This window comes from Brachyhypopomus gauderio, chromosome 8 (genome assembly GCF_052324685.1).
Source record: "Brachyhypopomus gauderio isolate BG-103 chromosome 8, BGAUD_0.2, whole genome shotgun sequence".
In the NCBI taxonomy this organism is placed as follows: Eukaryota; Metazoa; Chordata; class Actinopteri; order Gymnotiformes; family Hypopomidae; genus Brachyhypopomus; species Brachyhypopomus gauderio.
The window spans coordinates 18,563,960-18,583,417 of NC_135218.1; the positions used below are offsets into that span (position 1 = coordinate 18,563,960).

Sequence of the window (19,458 nt, forward strand, 5' to 3'; positions counted from 1 at the left end):
TTCAGTCAGATAGCTATTTGTTGTGAAACGAAGTAGTTACAATTTCAAGCATTTTCAAGTGCTTTAGCTTAAATTCCAGCACTTTTCAAACCTTTATTACTTTATTCATGTTTGCTTGTTGAAAAATATTTTCACTTGAAATTACTGACAGATCCATAAGAAAATTTAAGCATGAAATAATATACACTGTGTTAGGTCTTGGTTCAATAGGCTATGTGCAATCATTTCAATGTTTTAATAAACATTGAACCAGTCCGGCCCTCGGCTTGTAGCAAATTTGTTTTTTTGGCCCTCGGTGTATTTGACTTTGACATCCCTGCTATACACCATCATTCCCATTTAATTAGGACTCCAGGATTCACGTCGGTTATTATATCTCACGTTCCCTGTTACTGGACACAAGCTGAGTGTTACACTCAGCACCAATGACTCAGCACCAATGACTCAGCACCAATGACTCAGCACCAATGACTCAGCACGATTGACTCAGCACCAATGACTCAGCACCAATGACTCAGCACTAAAGACTCAGCACCAATGACTCGGCACCAATGACTCGGCACCAATGACTCAGCACGATTGACTCAGCACGATTGACTCAGCACCAATGACTCAGCACCAATGACTCAGCACTAAAGACTCAGCACTAAAGACTCAGCACCAATGACTCAGCACTAATGACTCAGCACTAATGACTCAGCACCAATGACTCAGCACTAAAGACTCAGCACTAAAGACTCACCACCAATGACTCAGCACCAATGACTCAGCACCAATGACTCAGCACTAAGGACTCAGCACTAAGGACTCAGCACTAAGGACTCAGCACCAATGATTCAGCACTAAGGACTCAGCATTTCTCCCAGTGCTTGTGGAAAGGACTCTGTAAATAAGAGAGCTTAAGACAACACAATAAGATCCTACACACAAACTTAGACTTAATGTGTTAGAAGAGTCAATGTGTTTTTGATTACAAGGCATATCTAACCTCTGAAGCTCATGTGCTGCAGTGTGAGTAAATAATGATTCCTACACCAAAACAAACAGAAGTATATATGTGTGTGTGTGTGTGTGTGTGTGTGTGTGTGTGTGTGTGTGTGTGTGTGTGTGTGTGTGTGTGTGTGAAATATGTGTCTGTAGACAGGACTTTGTATTGTTGTGTGAGGGTGTGGCATGGTGAATCAGCACAGCTCTGCTAAGTTGTGTCCAGTCACCTGTTGAGTGCCCACAGGACAACTGCCTCTAGGCCTGAGCAAAAAAGAGGGATAGAGAAAGATAGAAGGATGTGGAAAATGAAGGGAACAGAGAGAGGTGAAGAGGTGGAGACTAGAGAATGGAAGGCAAACCGATCTGCCTGTCAAGGGGACACATTAGCGCTAATGGGTGTGATTTGTCAGTGTGAGATTTTGGAAGCTTTGCCTAATGGCTTGTTAAATAAGACATGCAGCTCCCCAGAAAGCGTCATCACTAGAGCGGCCTGACGGGCACTGAGAGAGAGGAGCATCAATACAGCACCCAGGCTCAGCGTATACTGGATAAAAGTGTACAATCCTGTATGATATTACTGCATAACACTGGCACTCCTGTATAATATACTGGGTCTTGGATGAGTAGAGTGTGTGTGTGTATAGTGATGTACAGATGTATGGATGCATTAATATATTATATCTATAGTATATTATGTATTTATATATATTACAAAAAGAACAACAAAAAACTGCACCGTCCAAGGGCATCAGTGAACCCCCCACCAGTGGAGGGACACTTAGACAGGCCTCCGCCCACTCTCCACCCACACTCCGCTCACTCTCCACCCACTCTCCACCCACACTCCACCCACACTCCACCCAGTCTCTGCGTTCCACCTCGTTACAGTACTGCAGGGGTGTAGAAGTGTGTTGGCATGGATGGCCTGGAGCCTGAAGTAGATGAGGGTGTGAGTCTGGGGTGTGTGGTGTAAGTTTGGGTGTGTGTTTGTATCCCAGTTCTGAATTATAGGAATATGGACACTGCACAATGAATCTAGTGATCTACCATCACAACCCGATAATTGTGGGTTCTGACTCACAAAGAAATAAAGGAAGGAATAAAACACATTTTACTCTCTCGTTTACTCTGATGACTCTGCAGAACTCATAAAAAAGTACCAAAGCATGCACACACACACACACACACACACACACACACAGAGGCATACACACAGAGCAGCAGTGAAGTTTCAGTGGTGAGGGTATTACTAGAGTTAATTAGTATTATTTGAGTTATTATTGGATTTCTCCAATATAGCTTTTTTTTTCCAAGGTTGCATGCAAGCTTCAAACACAATGATTCCAATATAGCTTTATTAATAGCTAATGTTTCCCTCTAACACAAATGGGTAAAGGTGATATACTGAACCAGTTCTCCATACAAATTACACAGACACGTCAGTGGCCAAACCACACACAGAATGTTACAGCTGAAGCGTAATTGTGAGATGTGTCTGTCTGTATTCAGTGGGTTCTTCAGGATCTGTAAAGGGTGGGTGTGGTTATCTGGCTCACCCCAACTTATTCTCTCTCTCTCTCTCTCTCTCTCTCTCTCTCTTTGTCTCTCTCTCCACACTCTATCTCTCCCTCACTCTATCTCCCCTCTCTATCCCTCTTTCTCTCCCCCCCAGTCTATTGATCCTGGTCAGCAGTTTACCTGGGAGCACTCCAATCTGGAGGTCAACAAACCAAAGAACCGCTATGCAAACGTCATTGCGTACGACCACTCCAGGGTCATCTTAACCCCCGTGGACGGTGCGTGATGTGCTGCCTCTCACCCCCAGCCACATCCTCACTGCACTTCTAATCAGCTGTTAGCCTGCACCGAAGGCCTGTGGGAGGCGGGCTGAGGTGTGGGTGACATGCTAACATGCTAAGTGTTAGCTCTGTGTATTGAATGCTGAGGTATGGGTGATGTGCTAACGTGCTAAGTGTTAGCTCTGTGTATGTTGAGTGCAGGTGTGCCAGGAAGTGACTACATCAATGCGAACTACATAGACGGCTATCGCAAACAGAATGCTTACATAGGCACCCAGGGCCCACTGCCCGAGACCCTCAGTGACTTCTGGAGGATGGTGTGGGAGCAAAGAACAAGCACTATTGTCATGATGACCAGACTGGAGGAGAAGTCGAGAGTGAGTACACACACACACACACACGCACTCACAAACACAAAAATACACATACACACGCGCGCACACACACACACGCCCACGCACACTCACACGTACACGCATACACACACACTCACACACATACACATGCACGCACACACATCAATAACCTAAAAATAAACCAAAGAGTGTGTGTTTGTTCCTTGTTTTCTCAGTGCCCCATCATTAATCAAAGTCCATCAGATTCCTTGCAGCTGTTTGAACCTGTGAGCTGTGCTGGAAGAGTATGAGATGTGTGAGACGTGTGTGTGTGTCGTCTGCAGGTAAAGTGTGACCAGTACTGGCCCAGTCGGGGGACAGAGACATACGGGATGATTCAAGTCAGCCTGCTGGACACTGTGGAGCTGGCCACCTACAGCGTCCGGACCTTCACGCTCTTCAAGGTCTGTGAACACCACCAGCAGAAGCCTGGGGAGGAGTGAGTGAGTGAGAGAGAGAGAGAGAGAGAGAGAGAGGCTAAAGGAGCGAAAGAGGATGAGTGTGTGTGTGTGTGTGTGTGTGTGTGTGTGTATGAGTGAGTAGTGAGTGTGTGTGTGTGTGTGTGTGTGTGTGTGTGTGTGTGTGTGTGTGTGGGTGTTTGAAAGAGAGAATGAGTTAGTGAAGGGTGTGAATCCACCAGACAGTGAGAGAGACTCTTTTGTGTGTGTGTGTGTGTGTGTGTGTGTGTGTGTGTGTGTGTGTGTGTGACATAACAGACTGGCTCCAGTGAGAAGAGGGAGCTGCGTCAGTTCCAGTTCCTGGCCTGGCCGGACCACGGTGTACCTGAGTACCCAACCCCCATCCTCGCCTTCCTGCGCAGGGTCAAAGCCTGCAACCCTCCCGATGCAGGGCCCATGGTAGTTCACTGCAGGTAACCCCACTGCTCTCTCTGTGTGTGTGTGTGTGTGTGTGTGTGTGTGTGTGTGTGTGTGTGTGTGTGTGTTTGAGTATGTGCATTCCTGTGAGTGTATGTGTGTGTGGGTTTATTCTCTTTAGATGCACTACAGTGAATGTGAAATTTCTAACATAAAAAAATACAAAATACCTACAAAAATACCTCTCCAATAGGAGAGCAGTATATCTAATAAAGGTTTTCAGGAAGAAAATGATTTGCCAGTGGAGTAAGATAGAGTAAGAGTAAGTGTAATATATTGCAGTTACCTTCCAATCTCTTCCTGTGAAACAACATTAAAGGTGTGTTTTTGAGATTAATGGTGTGTTTTTGAGTTTTTACCATTCTGCTGTGTGGGCGTGAACTGCAGCAGATTGATTGACAGCCTCAATGCCAAACATAACCAGCGCAGCTAGTCAGTATGGAGCAGGCAGGAAGTAGAACAGGGCTGTTCTGAACCTGAAGAGGTGAGTGGCTCCAACAGCCTCCGCGCTGTGTTTAAATACAGGCCCATCAAACTCAGGTTCAATTAGTGGACGCCACAGTTCATTATCTAAGAACGTAGGTGGTATCACCAGGATTAAATAGACAAAATGGGCAACACGTGAATACTAACGAGAGGGCTGGGTTACAAAATACAAGGCGGGACTGAGAATGCACATGGTTAACAAAACAAAACATACCTGACTGACAGGTGGAGGAGGGGCTAACCGTAACACCAGCGTTCGCAAGGTAACTTTAGCTAGTCTCTACTAGCTTCTGCTCGGTTGACCGCTTGAGACTGCATCTTCAATACAACGTCACTAAATAACACTATATAAATAAATAACACTGCTGTGTGTAAAAAACACAGTGTCTCATGGCCACATGTGTATAACCAAAAAATACACATCACTGTTTTAAACATCCTGAGAGCCAGGACATCAGCTGCATAGCTTGACTGACAACATACTAGACCCCCCATACTCAAAGTTATCTATTTCTGGCCTGCGAGCTGTTTTGAAAAGTGTTTTTTTTTAGGAATCTTTTTTTTCAATCGCGCTCTTATTTTGAAATCGCGCACCGCGATCTCAAGACGATGCCGGGGATTGCCTTCATGGCAACAACAAACAGGTAGCAGACGCCCAAATGCGTTCAACCCCACCTGTCGACAGTTTACGTTCGCTACACCCCCCCCCCCCCCCCCCCCCCCCCGTAACCGGCCCCCTCAGTGATTGAAAAAATAAAATGTGGCCCGTCATCATTTCTATTTGAGTACCCCTGTACTAGACTTTACACAGGTCAGTGGTTAACTAGTTCAGTGGTTAACTAGTTCAGTGGTTAGTCAGATTCAGTTGTGTTCATCTGTTTTTGTTTCATTTACAAAAGTTTCCCACTACTGGAGTTTTGAGCTCAGTGTTGTTTTTAACATAAAAAGTAAATGACCTGGTTGTGTTACAAATGTTTAATGAACCTCAAATAGTACGTTAAGAAATCAGTAATGTGATGTTTGAAGTTCAGTGACTCAATTTAAAATAGCTTGCTTACTTGAAAATGATCACCCATATTTTTTTAAAAGGTGTAAATCATGTGATACAAGTTAACCAATAGGGAAAGACGCCTTGGTGGCAGGACAGTCTGAAGGCCTGTGATTGGTCTGTGTCCTCCAGTGCGGGCGTGGGCAGGACGGGCTGTTTCATCGTCATCGACGCCATGCTGGAGCGCCTGAAGCATGAGAAGTCGGTGGATATCTACGGTCATGTGACCTGCATGCGGGCGCAGCGCAACTACATGGTGCAGACGGAGGACCAGTACGTGTTCGTTCACGAGGCCCTGATGGAGGCGGCCGCCTGTGGCCTGACGGAGGTCCCCGCACGCAGCCTCTACACACACATCCAGAAACTCACACAGGTGCCGCCCGGGGACACCGTCACTGCCATGGAACTGGAGTTCAAGGTTAGGATAACATGCACACACACACACACGTCACACACACACAAGCACATGTTACACACACACTCACACACACACACACACACACATCACACACACAAGCACGTTACACACACTCACACACACGCACAAGCTATAAACAAGAATCTGTATTCCCCTGCAATTAAAAGGCCCCTCCCTGATAAAAGGTTGACATTTAACACACCACACACACACACACACACTAGCACATATGAGCATTTAGACAGACTTACACATGCTACTTACATTAGTGTGTGATAACGTAATAACACATTATTGTTATTATTGTTATAATAACACAACTGTGCTGCACATTATTGTAGCTCAAGTGCTGGTGTTGAAGACCTTCAACACACTAATATGACTGTAGTACCTCACACACTCAGGTGTAGCTAAGTGCTGTGTTTCTGTTCAGATGAACTGCAGGGCAGGTGTGTTATATGTAAGAGTACATTAACATTTGTATATATAAGTAGTTTGTGTGTGAGCAAATATTTCATGTGTGTGTGTGCATTGTAGGGGTTTCACCTACTAATCCTTTAAAGTAGATATAATTTGTTTTACCTTAATTATTAATCAGTCTCATTAATTTTAGAATCAGTCTCATATTCTAATTATACCAGAACCACAAGTTTAGTTATCAACTAAAGGTAATGAATTGTTTGGTATCTGAAGGATTTAACAATGAATTCTTTGGAGGTTTTGGCAACAACCACTTTTGAATGACATCAACACAGACAATTTGGTGAAAATAAATGATACATTTATTTAAAACCAACTATTCTAAAACACAAAGAGCATCAACATGGATCAGTATATTTACAGTGAAGACTCAGCATCTAGTGTGTGTGTGTGTGTGTAAAAAAAAGGGGAGGAGTAAGTGTGCGCGCTTGTGCGCGTGTGAGGAGGCGGAGTTGTAATCTCAGTTCTCCTATGGAGAACAAAGCAACTAAAATGGCGCCGACTTTAAACAGTAGAGCAGCGCGACTATGTCAATGAGCTCAGCTGGTTTATTCCAACGTGGTCAGAACAAAGAGTAATGGCGCTGGCTTACTAACCAAAAATTAATGTAGTGTGTCTGAGAATGGGAACTACAAGTTGTCAAATATTCAGAAGATAAAACATGGAGATTGCATGCCAGGTGGAGAACTTGTGTGTACAAATCTTAACGAAGTTTATGACAAAGTTAAACATTCAGAATGTATTAACAGAAAACTTGGTTAACTCTGCAGTTCAAGTAACTTTGCCCTTCTATAAACTATGCCCAGCGGTAAGAGTCTCACGTGTTGAGTGTTTTGGGTGGTTTCCTCGTCCTCCCTGAATTCTCCTGGAATTAGGAGGGAATTTCCACCGCCAACTCCTCGTTGATTAAAAGCGATGTCGTCCAGGTGTGCTGGGGAATCGTCCAGGAATGAGAGTCTCGTTCACGGTTTAACAACAGGGAATTGATCGCCTTTGTTTCAGTCCGTGTGGCCGCGTTAGCAAGCTTGATTGAAGTAGTTAGGTGAATCTGTTGTCGCGGTACCGTTGATCGGTTACTGGTTAGATTGCACCGTAACTCGGGCTCGTTAATTAAGTAGTACGACTTTCAGCTGTTTGCTGTTAGTCGTTGCAAAGTTCGCGTGTTCTCAAAGAAAACCGGAGAGAGAGAGAGAAGTGGCGGAGCCTCTCTTTAATAGGTCTAACCTCGGTGTCAGTCAAACCAGAGAGAGAAGGAGATATTACGGAGCCTCTCTTTAATAGGTCTAACCTATGTGTCGGTCAAACCAGAGAGAGAGAGATGGATGGCTGTTCAGGGTATTTAAACACCTGAACTGTAGACACACCCTTACTTCCGTCAAAGCAAGCTTGTTCCATGTGTTGCCAGTGGTACTGCCACCTGCTGGTTTAGCATGGTACCTACATTCCCCCCTTGGTCTTCAGACTGGGCTGATGTCATAGTCCTGAAGAGCACAAAAGGTTATCCATGCAGTCCATGTTCCCTGTAGCATCCACTGGAAGGTGATCAATTCCATGAGTCAGTTGTCCATCCCGCTCATAGCATAATCCATGAGATGGCTGGGAGACGCTGTAGAGACACATCTGGGCAACAAGTTCACTACTGGGCAGTTCTTGAACAGTAACTAAGGTTAACCAAATCAAGAAAAACAATGAAAGGATACTAATGCATGGCTTAGATTTCTCTTGGCTTTACAACAAGAAAACAAGGTCACATGCAGGATTAAATGCCTTTGATGGAAAAGAGGAAATACATCAGGCATGGAGAAAGGTGTGGAGTTAGCACATGTTGGTGTTAGTCTGTTGGCTGGAACAAACCTAACAATGCTTTAAAGGAAAGATCTTGCTGGACTAAAACATTTGGGTTAATGTCCAGTTAGAGTGTGGCTTCTTGTGAGATCTAGTAAAATGTAAATGGGGGTTTAACTGAGGTGTAATGCCTCATCCTATCCCATGATAGACAAGTATTTAAGTATCTCACACTTGCTATACTGGTAGAGGAGAGAATAAGATCTGTGTGAGGGGTAAAATGTAGAAGTTAGGAGGTAACGCCGGGTACACCCCCCTTAGTAAAGAACCTATTGCATTGAGAATGCAGAACTGTGAGCGGAGATGATGCCAGGAACATCTCCCTTTAAAGGGTTAGAGATCTGGAAACATAGCTACATGTTTACAGGCTGAAGGTTTACATGTAACTTCATATAAAGTCAGTTCTACCTCCCCCCTGGCTCAGGCTGGAGGTCCACTAACTGATCTTTATCTATGGCTGTCCCCCCTTCCACTGGTTCTGCCTCTCTTTCCACCTCTTGGCTCTGTCCCTGTGGCGAGAGTAGTGAGAGGGGCCTGCAGAAAGAACAGTGTCTGAATTTACAGGGAAAGCATAGGGAGGATCTTGGAGCTCTTTGGAGTCTCCTTCAGGCAGACTGGGCTGCACAACAGTCTCCCAAACTGTCTGCGTGGTCTTTCTGATCTCACGCATCGACAGGTCACCTTGGCGTGCTAAAAGTGTGACATGGGTTCTCACACAAGGGTGGAGATTGTGCAAAAATAGGGATTTGAAGGTTCGGTCTTCTGTGAGACCGGGTCCATTTCTTCCCTGGAAAAAAGTTTGTTTCAAGCGATTAACCTTATACTGCACTTTTACTAGCCCTTGATGCTTGATGCTGGTTGGCAGCCATCTTTGAGCGAATGGTACTAGTACACTTCAACACTAGATATCTCAAGTTGTACATATAGGAAAATCATCATTCATGGCTCAAACTGAAGTAGACAGTTGGGGGAACATACTGATTCACTTCAATATCATATTCACATAATTTGGTTTATTTTAGAGCCTCTATTACAAATGCTAAAATGCCAGGAATGTCAAAAATTTTGACTTGAACTTGAACATGACTGGAATGTATATTCACATAGTTATTCAAATCTCTTATTGGAAATTGCAAAAAGTTTCGCTAGGGTCTTTTCTAACAACACAGAAAAAATGAAGCAAATCCATGCAAGCATTGCAAAGTTATTCCACTTTGTTCCAAGGAATGTCCAGTTCACCACACCCTGTCCAAATGTGCTAAGTATGTGCCACACCCGGTACACACCCTTAGTCAACCAAGCTAACATGCTAACAAATTCCATACACGAAACCGATGAGCCATTTCAAACAACAACGCTGCACATATTACAGAAAGACCAGAAAATTCCAATGAATAAATTCCATGTCCAAATATGAACGTTATGATATCATATTTATGTCCAATATAGTCCGACAGCATAAGCTAGGTTACCGTAGCCAACTCCGGTAGCATCCGACACGATACAGAGTGCTGCAGCACTCAAACGCTCTAAAACTGTTTATAATCTAACGCTTAGTTAATGTTTAGTATTAGAATATATATTTTGTACAATATCGCTTATGAAAAATTATCCATTGTCACTCACAGTACGTAGAATCGCGTCGTAGCCGGTGTACCATCTCACTTCCGGGTTGGCGAAAATTCCGAAAATTGCCCATATATTCCACACAAAGTAATCCGTTTATGTTCAAAAGTATCCACAATCCACATAAAAACGAACAAAATAATCCATGGCAGCTTCAGTTTCGCCGAACAGTGTGTTCTGGGGAGCTTAGCTTAGGTTAGCAAAGGGTTAGCTTATGTTGCTATGCTAGCGGCCGAAATTGGAAATGAAGCGCCAGTTTCCGAGGGCTCAATTTAAAAATATACTTGACCAATCATGTCATATGAGGGCTGGTTAGCTTCGGAAGGATGTACACTATTGGTTAGAACAGCTTTCAATCACTTCTGAGGCTCCAGCTTGTCTCTGTGGGCTTATTGGTTCACCCTCCCCGCCTCCCCTTCGCACCTCGCCGTGGGAGAGGTTGTAAAACCTGTCATTCAAAGTCACTACCCCACTTTAGACCAATAAAAACCACTCAAATCAAAGCAGAACCGCTGCAGCTTTGTAATGAGGGATCAAATCAGCGTTAAAAACGCTTCTGTGACGCTTAGGGGGCAGATTTGTCGGAGTGTCTCATTCAGGAAGCGGATTTTGGAAAATTTTGCAGTGAGGTGAGCAAGCTTTTTAAGGTACTTAACCACAACGGATCTACGCTGTTAAGGTCTTAAATTAAAGCCTTATTAGTAAACGATTTTTAGGTGACAAAACATTAAGACATTTCACAACATAAATATGTTTTGTAAACGGATATGTCGGGAGACCCCCTCGCGGGGTGCACTTTTGTGGTCAACTTCAAAGCCGGATATCTCGCGATCGGCTGCACGTAGACGGCTGAAACTCGGTAGGCATGTAGATGGGATAGGAAATTTTGATTTAAGCGCTTTTGTTCGGAGATTCATTAATGTTTAATATGTTTTATATCGCCGTAAAGGAGCTGGGCCCGCCGGCGGGCCCACTAGGGGGCGCTTCTGCATAATCTCTGGGATGCTCTGAACGCTTGTGCTTAATTTTAATGGCCGACATGAATGCTGAAGCTTCGTCAAAGAAAGAGGAATACTCCTCAGCGAGGGCTTTACAAAGCTGAGTGTAACTGTCCCTAATGGAAAACGGCTGTGACTCTATGAACGTGTGAACTGATCTAGAGGTGGTTTTCCAAATTAGCTTCACTTTCTCTCGTTCTGTTGCATAGGGCAAGTCCGAGAGGCTACACTCAATTTCTTGGAGGTAGTCTTCAACATGGTAGTTTGACCTTGCTGGGTCGAATGGCTCCATGTCCTTGGCTAGTGAATCTAGTAACTTTAACCGAGGGAAATGTTCAAGGACATGTCTATTAGAATAGGAAGGTGGACCTTCACTATCCAAGTGGTGTAACTCTTGGTCAATAGGATGCCTACTGCCTCCTGTCTCTCTGTGCCTAGGTGGCAGTATTGAGCCTTTATGCATCTCAAGTTGAGAAATATCTGTATTTCTCCTTGAGGAAAAAGCTGTAGCATGTACGTCACTGTGCCAGCCTGTGCGTGGGTCAGTGGAATGATGCTCAGCGTTTAAGTAAGGCCTGTTATCTGCTCTACCTGGTGAGACGTCCCTTGTCTGTACGTTCTGCCAGTGGTGTACATCAGCATGCCTCCTGCCATCCTGCTCTGTGTCTATAGGGGGCAACAGTGAGCCTTTGTGCATCTCAAGTTGGGAAATTTCTGCATTTCCTCTTGAGGAAATAGCTGGAGCATGTACGTCACTGTGCCAGCCTGTGCGTGGGTCAGTGGAATGATGCTCAGCATTCATGCAAGGCTTCTTAACTGTGGTACCTAATGAGATGTCCCTGGTCTGGACATCATGCGGAGGATAATGGTCACCAGCATGCTTTCTACCTTCCTGGTCTCTGTCCATAGGGGGCAACAGTGAGCCTTTGCGCATCTCAAGTTGAGAAATACCTGCATTTCTCCTTGAGGAAGAAGCTGGAACATGTACGTCACTGTGCCAGCCTGTGCGTGGGTCAGTGGAATGATGCTCAGCTTTTAAGTAAGGCTTCCTAGCTGCTGTACCTGACGGGATGTCCCTGGTCTGGACATAATGCAGAGAATAAGGAGGGTCAAAAAACATAGCAGGATTAGTTTTACTCTTTTTGTTACTCAAGAGTAAGGGGGCAGAAGCTAGGGACGAGTAAGAGGGCTCTGCTGACTCGTAGCAAGAGGATGCAGACAGGGCATCTGCTCTAGGAGGGTGATTCTCCACAGAGGCTTCACTTTGAGCTTCAGAAGCTGAACCGTCAGTAGTATCATATGGATACTCTGAGGAAGAACTAGTTGCATCTAATCTAAGACTCATGGGGACTGGAGCCGGGGCCTTAGGATGTATGACAGGTGCATCATCACCTGTGGAGTGCTGACTATATGGGCTTTCTACTGTAACTAATAAAGAAGGTCTAGAGGTGCCAGATCTAGTTGCAAGGAAATCTTGCGCACTCGCACGAGCAAGCTCACTCTCCCTTTGGAGGCGGGCAGTTTCTGTTAAGCCCGTGTGACGTTCACTTACGGTGAGCACGTCATTCAGCGCATGAGTGGTCAGTTGGAGGTTGTGGCGAAGGCTCTCAACCTCAGAACTGAGCTTAGCAGTGTCCTGTTTGAGGAGTCTATTTTCCTTGCGTAGTGCCTCTACTTCTAAGCGAGCCTGCTGCTGACATAGAAGGAACATTTTAAAAACTACATCTGGAACGGTAGGGGTCTCCTCAAAGGAGTCCTTTAGAGGTTTGTCAACTTCCTTTCTACCTTGTTCAAGCATCTGAAGGAGCTGAACAACCAGAGATGGACAAGTATTCTGCTTTAGAAAAGCCATGGTTAGTCTAAATGTACTTATAGACTAGCTCAAAAAAAAGGACAAAATCAAGTCAGCTTCAGTACAATCTGGCTTAGTTAATGTGCCGCTATCCTGTGTCTGGCGAGTGTGGGCAGGTAAAAGGGTAATACCTAGATAGGCAAGCCAAATTGAAACTGGGGTAAAAAGAATTGTGCAAAAGATGATTATGGTACCGGCAACTAAACACTAGCACACTGGATAAAAGACTGCAACAGTGAAGTCTGATAACTGTGCTAAATAATTATCCTGATACTTCTGCAGTACAGGGGAAATCAGTGGGATGCCACACAAGTTAAAGCAACTGAATTACTATTGAAGTAATCAGAAATTAAATGAGTGAAATAAATATACTGATCTTCAGTTGATTGCTCAATGAATGTGAATAGTAACCAAATGGTAAACAAATTAGAACAAGGTATCACCAAACTGTAGTTACCAAATATTAGCTTTCCTCTATAGGAAGACTTGGGAAGCGCTCTGGCGCCCTCTTCTGGCGAATTTGGAGATGGTCCTATTCTAATGGCTTGAAAGCCTGTGATATGAAAAATATGGTTGATATCAAACAAATATGGTTGAGCCAGAAATCTCCCTCACACGGGGCACCAATTATGTAGGGGTTTCACCTACTAATCCTTTAAAGTAGATATAATTTGTTTTACCTTAATTATTAATCAGTCTCATTAATTTTAGAATCAGTCTCATATTCTAATTATACCAGAACCACAAGTTTAGTTATCAACTAAAGGTAATGAATTGTTTGGTATCTGAAGGATTTAACAATGAATTCTTTGGAGGTTTTGGCAACAACCACTTTTGAATGACATCAACACAGACAATTTGGTGAAAATAAATGATACATTTATTTAAAACCAACTATTCTAAAACACAAAGAGCATCAACATGGATCAGTATATTTACAGTGAAGACTCAGCATCTAGTGTGTGTGTGTGTGTGTGTAAAAAAAAGGGGAGGAGTAAGTGTGCGCGCTTGTGCGCGTGTGAGGAGGCGGAGTTGTAATCTCAGTTCTCCTATGGAGAACAAAGCAACTAAAATGGCGCCGACTTTAAACAGTAGAGCAGCGCGACTATGTCAATGAGCTCAGCTGGTTTATTCCAACGTGGTCAGAACAAAGAGTAATGGCGCTGGCTTACTAACCAAAAATTAATGTAGTGTGTCTGAGAATGGGAACTACAAGTTGTCAAATATTCAGAAGATAAAACATGGAGATTGCATGCCAGGTGGAGAACTTGTGTGTACAAATCTTAACGAAGTTTATGACAAAGTTAAACATTCAGAATGTATTAACAGAAAACTTGGTTAACTCTGCAGTTCAAGTAACTTTGCCCTTCTATAAACTATGCCCAGCGGTAAGAGTCTCACGTGTTGAGTGTTTTGGGTGGTTTCCTCGTCCTCCCTGAATTCTCCTGGAATTAGGAGGGAATTTCCACCGCCAACTCCTCGTTGATTAAAAGCGATGTCGTCCAGGTGTGCTGGGGAATCGTCCAGGAATGAGAGTCTCGTTCACGGTTTAACAACAGGGAATTGATCGCCTTTGTTTCAGTCCGTGTGGCCGCGTTAGCAAGCTTGATTGAAGTAGTTAGGTGAATCTGTTGTCGCGGTACCGTTGATCGGTTACTGGTTAGATTGCACCGTAACTCGGGCTCGTTAATTAAGTAGTACGACTTTCAGCTGTTTGCTGTTAGTCGTTGCAAAGTTCGCGTGTTCTCAAAGAAAACCGGAGAGAGAGAGAGAAGTGGCGGAGCCCCAGAAGCGCCCCCTAGTGGGCCCGCCGGCGGGCCCAGCTCCTTTACGGCGATATAAAACATATTAAACATTAATGAATCTCCGAACAAAAGCGCTTAAATCAAAATTTCCTATCCCATCTACATGCCTACCGAGTTTCAGCCGTCTACGTGCAGCCGATCGCGAGATATCCGGCTTTGAAGTTGACCACAAAAGTGCACCCCGCGAGGGGGTCTCCCGACATATCCGTTTACAAAACATATTTATGTTGTGAAATGTCTTAATGTTTTGTCACCTAAAAATCGTTTACTAATAAGGCTTTAATTTAAGACCTTAACAGCGTAGATCCGTTGTGGTTAAGTACCTTAAAAAGCTTGCTCACCTCACTGCAAAATTTTCCAAAATCCGCTTCCTGAATGAGACACTCCGACAAATCTGCCCCCTAAGCGTCACAGAAGCATTCTTAACGCTGATTTGACCCCTCATTACAAAGCTGCAGCGGTTCTGCTTTGATTTGAGTGGTTTTTATTGGTCTAAAGTGGGGTAGTGACTTTGAATGACAGGTTTTACAACCTCTCCCACGGCGAGGTGCGAAGGGGAGGGGGGGAGGGTGAACCAATAAGCCCACAGAGACAAGCTGGCGCCTCAGAAGTGATTGAAAGCTGTTCTAACCAATAGTGTACATCCTTCCGAAGCTAACCAGCCCTCATATGACATGATTGGTCAAGTATATTTTTAAATTGAGCCCTCGGAAACTGGCGCTTCATTTCCTATTTCGGCCGCTAGCATAGCAACATAAGCTAACCCTTTGCTAACCTAAGCTAAGCTCCCCAGAACACACTGTTCGGCGAAACTGAAGCAGCCATGGATTATTTTGTTCGTTTTTATGCGGATTGTGGATACTTTTGAACATAAACGGATTACTTTGTGTGGAATATATGAGCAATTTTCGGAATTTTCGCCAACCCGGAAGTGAGACGGTACACCGGCTACGACGCGATTCTACGTACTGTGAGTAACAATGGATAATTTTTCATAAGCGATATTGTACAAAATATATATTCTAATACTAAACATTAACTAAGCGTTAGATTATAAACAGTTTTAGAGCGTTTGAGTGCTGCAGCACTCTGTATCGTGTCGGATGCTACCGGAGTTGGCTACGGTAACCTAGCTTATGCTGTCGGACTATATTGGACATAAATATGATATCATAACGTTCATATTTGGACATGAAATTTAGTCATTGGAATTTTCTGGTCTTGCTGTAATATGTGCAGCATTGTTGTTTGTCGTAGCTCCTCGGTTTCGTGTAAGGAATTTGTTGGCATGTTAGCTTAGTTGGCTAATGGTGTGTGTCGGGTGTGGCATATTTAGACATGGGTGTGGTGCACTTGACATACCTTGGATAAAGCTGAATAACTTTTCAATGCTTGCATGGATTTGCTCCATTTTTTCTGTGTTGTTAGAAAAGACCCTAGCGAAATTTATTGTAATTTCTGATACCACATTTGAATAACTATGTGAATATACATTCCAGTCATGTTCAAGTTCAAGTCAGCATTTGTGACATTCCTGGCATATTAGCATCTGCAATAGAGGCTCTAAAATAAACCAAATTATGTGAATATGATATTGAAGTGTATTAATATGTTCCCCCAACTGCCTACTTCAGTTTGAGCCATGAATGATAATTTTCCTATATGTACAACTTGAGATATCTAGTTTTAATGTGAACTATGTCAAAAATGTTAAAAATGGCCACCAGGCGTGCGAATCTGCAGTATAAGGTTAATAGGTCTAACCTCGGTGTCAGTCAAACCAGAGAGAGAAGGAGATATTACGGAGCCTCTCTTTAATAGGTCTAACCTATGTGTCGGTCAAACCAGAGAGAGAGAGATGGATGGCTGTTCAGGGTATTTAAACACCTGAACTGTAGACACACCCTTACTTCCGTCAAAGCAAGCTTGTTCCATGTGTTGCCAGTGGTACTGCCACCTGCTGGTTTAGCATGGTACCTACAGCATGCATATGTGCGTGTGTGTGTGTGTGTGTGTGTGTGTGTGTGTGCTTATACCATATTTTGCACAGCTAACATCACTCTAAGTGGCCATAGACACACAGACGCAGCTACAGGCTACAGGGACGTGTGTGCTGAACGTGTGCACAGAGAACACTATGTGTGCATGCACTGTTCATGTGTGTTTGTGCACCTGTATGGTGTGTGTGTGCGTGTGTGTGTGTGTGTGCGTGTGTGTGTGTGTGCGTGTGTGTGTGTGTGCGTGTGTGTGTGTATGCGTGTGTGTGTGTGTGTTTGTGTGTGTGTGTGCGTGTGTGTGTGCGTGTGCAGTGTTTTCCCTATCACACCGTTGTCTTGGTGTCAGCTTGGTCTGCTGTATCCAGGGAAACGACTCTGTGTCCCCCATTCCCATTGTGACGGGAGATTGGGAAATGGGCATCCGGAACCTTCCTGGGCCCAACGACAGCTATTGTGGGCTTGTGTTCGGTGGAGTGTGTAGATGTGGTAGATGTGGTAGATCTGGCCTGCTGGAGGTCCAGATGACACAGCATGGACTTCTGATGCTCAGCATACGCCACAGTGGTTTGGCTAGCACATTCTTTTTATTTTTATTTTTTATTTAATAGAGTTAAATAAATAAACTTTAAATAAATAAAACCTTCAGAAAATCCAGAGGAAACTTCTCCCTCGTCTTGTCACTCTCATGCCCACAGGTGTGTGTGTGTGTGTGTGTGTGTGTGTGTGTGTGTGTGTGTGTGTGTGTGTGTGTGTGTGTGTGTGTGTTAATTTAGCTTGTGTAGCCTTCTCTACATCTGTTTGTGACATACAAAGGCGTACAGAGGAGGAATCAAACTTTTATTTTGAAGTTTGAGAACAAAGCAACTTTTAAAATGGCAAATGCACTGATCATAACCAACCAACTACACAAACCTCAATTATACACACACACCAGGACCCAAGGAGCAGTTTGGGCCACATTACTGGATGGTGTGGGTGAGATCTTGTGATAGTTTCCTTGGTCTCCCCCTGTTGATTGTGTAGCCTGAGCATGGCCCCTTCGCCGTGGGAACGTGTGATGTATCCTGCTGTCTTCGTGGTTCTTTGCAGAAGCTGGCCAACCTGAAGGCCCACACGTCCAGGTTCATCAGTGCCAACCTGCCGTGTAACAAGTTCAAGAACCGCCTCGTCAATATCATGCCCTTTGAGTCCAGCAGAGTGTGTCTTCAGCCGATCAGGGGGGTGGAGGGCTCGGACTACATCAACGCCAGCTTCATCGACGGATACAGGTGTGTGTGTGTGTGTGTGTGTGTGTGTGTGTGTGTGTGTGTGTGTGTGTGTGTGTGTGTGTGTGTGTGTGTGTGTGTGTGTGTGTGTGTGTGGATGAAGAAAAATACATGATTTGATGTAACAGGAGACAATTTCAGTCACTAGACAAACAAGAATGACATTTATAGAATACAGTGAACAAAGACAGACAGATTCTGCTGAAATCTAGACAGATTCTGCTGAAATCTAGACAGATTCTGCTGAAATCTAGCCAGATAGTTTATCTCTGTCTCTCTCTCCTCTTCCCTCTCCTCCTTTCTCTCTTTCCTTCTCTCCCTCTGTCTCTCTCTCTCTCTTGCTCTCTCTCTATCTGTCTCTCTCACTCTCTCCGTCTTGTGGACAGTAGGTGACAGAGAGTCATGTTTTGTCTATGGCTTGTCTCAGGCTGTGTCTCTGTAGTCTGTCCTGTTGTGCTGGCAGTTGTCAGGATAGATTGTCCTTATTGGCAGGACTGTCCATAGCTTAGCCTCTGTCAGCACTGCCCAGCAGGCAGCCTGCCTAGCCCTGCCGCAGCCTGACGGGTGACAAACGCCCCGTAGGGAAATTAAGTGATTATCTGTCACTGCAATTCTGCTCTCTCTGATCCCCTCAAATCTCACACACATGTACACACATACGGGCGTGTCACGGTGGTCATCACACACAGACTCTGTGTCTCACACACATGTACACACATACGGGCGTGTCACGGTGGTCATCACACACAGACTCTGTGTCTCACACACATGTACACACATACAGGCGTGTCACGGTGGTCATCACACACAGACTGTGTCTCACACACATGTACACACATACAGGCGTGTCACGGTGGTCATCACACACAGACTGTGTCTCACACACATGTACACACATACGGGCGTGTCACGGTGGTCATCACACACAGACTCTGTGTCTCACACACATGTACACACATACGGGCGTGTCACGGTGGTCATCACACACAGACTCTGTGTCTCACACACATGTACACACATACAGGCGTGTCACGGTGGTCATCACACACAGACTCTGTGTCTCACACACATGTACACACATACAGGCGTGTCACGGTGGTCATCACACACAGACTCTGTGTCTCACACACATGTACACACATACAGGTGTGTCACGGTGGTCATCACACACAGACTCTGTGTCTCACACACATGTACACACATACGGGCGTGTCACGGTGGTCATCACACACAGACTCTGTGTCTCACACACATGTACACACATACGGGCGTGTCACGGTGGTCATCACACACAGACTCTGTGTCTCACACACATGTACACACATACAGGCGTGTCACGGTGGTCATCACACACAGACTGTGTCTCACACACATGTACACACATACGGGCGTGTCACGGTGGTCATCACACACAGACTCTGTGTCTCACACACATGTACACACATACAGGCGTGTCACGGTGGTCATCACACACAGACTGTGTCTCACACACATGTACACACATACGGGCGTGTCACGGTGGTCATCACACACAGACTGTGTCTCACACACATGTACACACATACGGGCGTGTCACGGTGGT

General features: G+C 44.7%; 1 protein-coding gene across 1 annotated transcript in view; it reads left to right on the plus strand.

The window, feature by feature from the left end:
- Window positions 1-19,458, plus strand: part of LOC143521799 (receptor-type tyrosine-protein phosphatase F-like) — a 105,977-nt gene that overhangs the window by 80,388 nt on the left and 6,131 nt on the right. Inside the window, 6 exon segments of the mRNA XM_077015142.1 lie at window positions 2,660-2,783; window positions 2,988-3,163; window positions 3,466-3,585; window positions 3,898-4,052; window positions 5,723-6,008; window positions 17,701-17,879. Coding sequence (XP_076871257.1) covers window positions 2,660-2,783; window positions 2,988-3,163; window positions 3,466-3,585; window positions 3,898-4,052; window positions 5,723-6,008; window positions 17,701-17,879 — 1,040 coding nt within the window.